Source organism: Pundamilia nyererei, unplaced genomic scaffold, assembly GCF_000239375.1.
Source record: "Pundamilia nyererei isolate P.nyererei 1_Seehausen unplaced genomic scaffold, PunNye1.0 scaffold00054, whole genome shotgun sequence".
NCBI lineage: Eukaryota > Metazoa > Chordata > Actinopteri > Cichliformes > Cichlidae > Pundamilia > Pundamilia nyererei.
The window spans coordinates 1,217,053-1,221,978 of NW_005187455.1; the positions used below are offsets into that span (position 1 = coordinate 1,217,053).

A 4,926-nucleotide genomic window follows, 5' to 3' on the forward strand; every position below is an offset into this window, starting at 1 on the left:
GTTGTGATATTGTAACAGAAAACAGACAAACTTGAAATGTCAAGTATCATTGAGAGCTTTTCCTAAAGACTTCTTCAAGAAATTCTAAAAAAGCTTTCCTAAGAGAATTCAGACTGTTAAATAATAAAGGTGGTCATACCAAATATTGATTATCAAGCTCATTAGAATTGTTCAAAATCTGCTTTTGTCTTATATACTGTATTTCCATACATATTCAACAAATCTAACCTGAAAATCTGGGCAAGCAACGATTGTGAAACATGTGGCGCTTTCAGATTTCAAAGATCAGAAAAAAAAGCATAAGCACAGGGGATGTTTTATTTCTAACAACAAAGAGACAGCCAAAGGATGAGCTTTCCTCCCAAACAGATGGCTCCTCTTCGCACACTGCCAACCACAGAGAAAAAAGACACAGATGAGGGCAAAGTGGAGAGAATGCCAAGCCAAAATGTCCAGCATCTAGACTGACACTTGCGATGAGGATGTTTGTGGTTTTATGGTTTGTTTGTTTTTTTACTTTATGGAAGTAATTCCACATGTGTCATCCTCTTACTCTCTGAAATATAAACTCAGAACCTGGTTCACAGCTGACATAGATGGTGGGATGGAAACATGTACCAGTGAACCCTTTTCTGTGCATATATAATCAAACAGAATATGAAATATTGAACATAATGAGGAAGCCAAGCCAGAACTGAAGCAAGTGCCTCTCTATTGGCAGTCCAGTTAGTTCAAGCAGGCAGAGTACAGCACTACACAATGCAAATTCAGGAATTTTAATAACTAATCATCCTAAACTGGAGAGTTTTCTCTTTTTCTTTTGTTATTGTGCAGCTGCTACCTCTACATTTCTGGCATGCAAACATTTGCATACAGAATTTGTTCTTGTTTTTGCCAAATAGTTTATTCTGAATAACCCTTGCTATGAAGTGCTTTTAAAGTGGTTTACACTGACATGATACATACCATAATGTACAGCTGTAACTAATGAGAATAGGTGTAATTCATTTCATGTACGATTAGGGCCTTAATTTGTTTGGCCTCTTCACAGTACAACAGAGTATTTTAAGGGGATGGGGATGATATGAAGTGCAGACTTTCAGCTTTAATTCTAAGAGTATTTCATTGTTGAAACCTTGGCACACCAAAAGCAGCCTCAGTGTGTCCTTCTCTGTCCAAGTTCCATCCCTTTCCTGATATATTCTAGTTTGGATTGTGGTTTGGTTTGGAATTTTTGTGCCTTGTTTGGAAATCCATCCATCAATCCATCAGTCAGTTCATCCATACATCCCTTATGTATGGATCAATCATCCCCTCGAATCCACTGGTAAAAACGGATGCCAACATACCACTAACATGCCGCTTTTTCTGAATGCAACCCAGACTGGAATAAAGATCACCTCCTCTCCAGGAGACTGGTTCCAGAGCCCAAGCACAGGATTGAGGTGAGCTTGACTATGTCTATCCTTACGCACTAGTTCAGGCTCCATCCTCACCAGACAGGTGACGTTCCATCTCCCGGTAGTTTGGGAAGTAATGAAAAGGACGGGTGCATTTAAAGTATTGATTCCTCAACGTTCCTGTGTAGACACCGGCAATTTGGTTACAAGAAGTAATTTACAATAAATATGCTTCTAAGTAGTTTTTCTTTTAAATTTGTCATCGGTTTCATACAATTCAAAATTTAGATTGTTTAATAATAAAAGAAGAAACTGAACTAATGAAAAAACTTTTGAACCTCAAGTCATACATGATCACTTCCAGGAAACAAATAAAATGAAGCACTGGCTTTCAGATTTACCTGGTGGAAATGAATCTATTAATGAATAACCGACGCTAACAAGCAAATCTCAAGAAGGTTAACATAAATTTTTCAAGAAGGAAAAAAAAAGCTTAAGCTGGCATGATGATTCCAGGTGGGATTTCTGTATTTCAAAATCTGAAGTTGGGGAGTAAGTTGGGAACGACTGACTTAACAAATGGGCCCATCTACAGTTAAACTGTAAACAATAATACATACACATTTATTTATCACAGGTGTTCAGAAGATTTCATTTTAAGTCAATGTGTAAATATGAATCAGCCCTGTTAATTAAGCTTTAAAGTTATTCAGTAATGTGACAATTTTAACATTTATAAAGTTAGATTTTAGCATTTGCACAGAATATATAATGTTACACTTATATATGCATTCCCAGGTAATACACTGTTATCACCTCCAACAGTGAAAAACACACATTCCTCCTTTTACTGTTGCACACACTAGCACACAGATAAGGTCCGATAGAACAGATACAGCCCACAGTTGGTAATCGTGTGTTACTCTCACTGTGCAGAGCTGTTTATTCATCCAAGTTGACTCCCAGATAGTATCACTGATGCACTGTCGACACTGTCCTGATACAAGTGGAACCACGGCTGTTTTTTAATGAGACAAAATAACACACTCTTCTCACTGCATCCTTTTAGCTCTGACACCAAAGTGTCTGCAAGGCTCTTCGCAGATTTCCTACACAGTTTCATACCTCCTGCTGCTTGAGGCGTGTGTCTGTGAGTTTGTTAAAAACAGAGCGATAAGCTGGCTAGCAGGAGGTACATTAAATGAAACAGTGAGACAGATGGAAAACAGAGAAGGCAGGACAACGACAGAGAGGGTAAACACAACAAGATGCAGAGCATATGGAGAAGCAGGTGGAAAGAAATCCCGCTTAGCCATGCTCCCACTCCTCAGTGGTATTTCATGCCTTCATCCTTCTTAATGCATCGATAGTTATCAAATCATTAAATAAACTTCATCAGATCTCCATGGCTCAGTGTGGAAAGGGAGGCAGAAGATATCAAAAACAATCAACCACCAGCTCCCCACGCATAGTTAGCATGGTTTCAGAAGTGGGATGTGATGCACCAAACGTGGGCAAAAAACATCTAGGCAATAGGGGTTCTCTTAATTTACTAATCATTGCATGTCTTTAGTTTTGGTGTTATCTTGTAATTTGGGTTAGTAAAGCAATCTGTGAATTAATTAATCATTAAAGTCCATAATAACCAAATCAGCAGTCATCACAAGTCACTGGTGGAACTTATCCAGGTTTTGTGGCTAGGATGTTCTTGGAGGACCATGACCTTCTTAAAGGCAAGTCATAATATCAATATAATATTACAGCAAGACAAAGACACTTGCCTGTGCAAGTGTGGGCATGAATGGCGACAAACTATCTCATCTGACAGCAGGTGTGGTCCCTGAAAACCTTTGGTAAGTACAAGTATCATCCATTTACAATCAAGCTTGGTATTTAAGCTCAAACTTCTCCACTACTCATTTGCAGTTTGTTGACCTCATCTAATTGTATTGTGTTGCTCAGGTTCTAATATCTGCTGGTGCCGAGTAATCTATGAAACATTCGTGCTCCTTTCTTCTCCTTTGCTCAGGATCCTCTTTGGAAAACCCATCCCATTATCATTGTGCCTGTTTGCTATTCCCACTCCTTTCTGCGTGCAATACGCTGCTTTACAAGGGCCAAACACAGTCACTGGTATCCAGCAAGGAGAAGGGAGATTGGTCGTTACTGTGGAATTCATCTACCTTCTCAGGAAACAGATCGTAGGTTGCAGAGTGTCCAGAGACTATGAGTCTTTTTGCATAACTAAACATTCCAGCACTCAGTGGCGTTCCTGCTTGCTCGTAAACCTGAGAATACTTGTCTAAGTTTTGATTACTGGTCTGCTTGCACACCTTGCAAATCCACCTGTACCCTGCTGAATTAACTCCTGATTTACTTATATTAAAGTATCAAACTTTTTAGCATTTCCTGGGCCTAAATCAATATAAGTAACATTGCTAAATCATGTCTCTTAAAAAAATGTTTCCGGTAATGCTTCCAGTGATGCGTGCACTTTCCTAACCAAGCAGACAAAACAAAAAAAGTTATTTAATTTATGCTTTTATCACAGATATTTTGTGGCTCCTATAATGTAACTTACATAGTTTATATAGTTAGTTTACATAGCTTACATAGTTAAACATAATGCATTTTTATTTCAGCCCTGAATGATAAGGCTGAAGTCCCCTGAAACCGACAGACTTTTATGTCTATTTTACATTTGAAAACACTTTCAGTATAGATCTAACGGATGATGAAAGTTCTGCAATATACACTTGGGGAAAATCCAGTTATTTATTCAGCAGCAAGGACTCAAACCTTAAAGTCAACCAGATTCAGCTGGAGGCCAGTAGAGGACAGCCAGTGCAACGAAGGCGTTTGCTGATCAGGAAGTCTGGGCTTTTTTGGAAAGCATATCCACTGATCTAGTGTTCTTGACTGTGAATGTCTTGCAGTTGTGCTGCTGCATCTGCGCTTGACCTTTACACTCCCTGAAGGAGGACAAATATAAAGATAAATTCCCCACAGAAAGAAATCAAAGCACATTATTATGATTAAAACTACTTTATGCAGCTTTTTGCCTTGCACCATTGAAAGCGTGACTCCCATTACACTTGACCTCAGTGGCTCACATCCCCTCATGTCACTCAACATGATGAGCTGTCTGCCTTGAAACGGCATCAGACTGAAGCTAAAATGACAAGTGTCTAGAGGAGCTGAAGAAAGCAGGCAGTGAACATAGACTCTGTAATTTCTTACTGATGGTAAGACTATATCTGAACACCTCATGCCTGCAGTAAATGTGTGCTTGTATAACATGCATATACTTGTTGGTACCGTGTAATTTATGACATTTTATTACCTTTAACCCTCTCAGGCTCAAATTAAACTTTTTGTTGCTAATTGTCAATAGGAAATTGTACTTAGTAGTCAGTATAATCTTTTAATGATATAAGTTTGCATATGGTAGAATACTGCATGTAATCATTAGTGTTTAGAAGTATATAGTTGGTGGCATATTGAAAGAATGTCTCATCCTAGGAGG

The 4,926-nt window shown here is 38.6% G+C and overlaps 1 protein-coding gene across 1 annotated transcript in view; it reads left to right on the forward strand.

Moving 5' to 3' along the window:
* Window positions 1–1,356: 1,356 nt before the first annotated feature.
* LOC102214986 (contactin-associated protein-like 4) overlaps window positions 1,357–4,926 on the forward strand; it is a 109,610-nt gene continuing 106,040 nt past the window's right edge. The window contains exons 1-2 of the mRNA XM_005733747.1: window positions 1,357–1,445; window positions 3,430–3,533. Coding sequence (XP_005733804.1) covers window positions 1,357–1,445; window positions 3,430–3,533 — 193 coding nt within the window. The remainder of the gene's footprint in view (window positions 1,446–3,429; window positions 3,534–4,926) is intronic.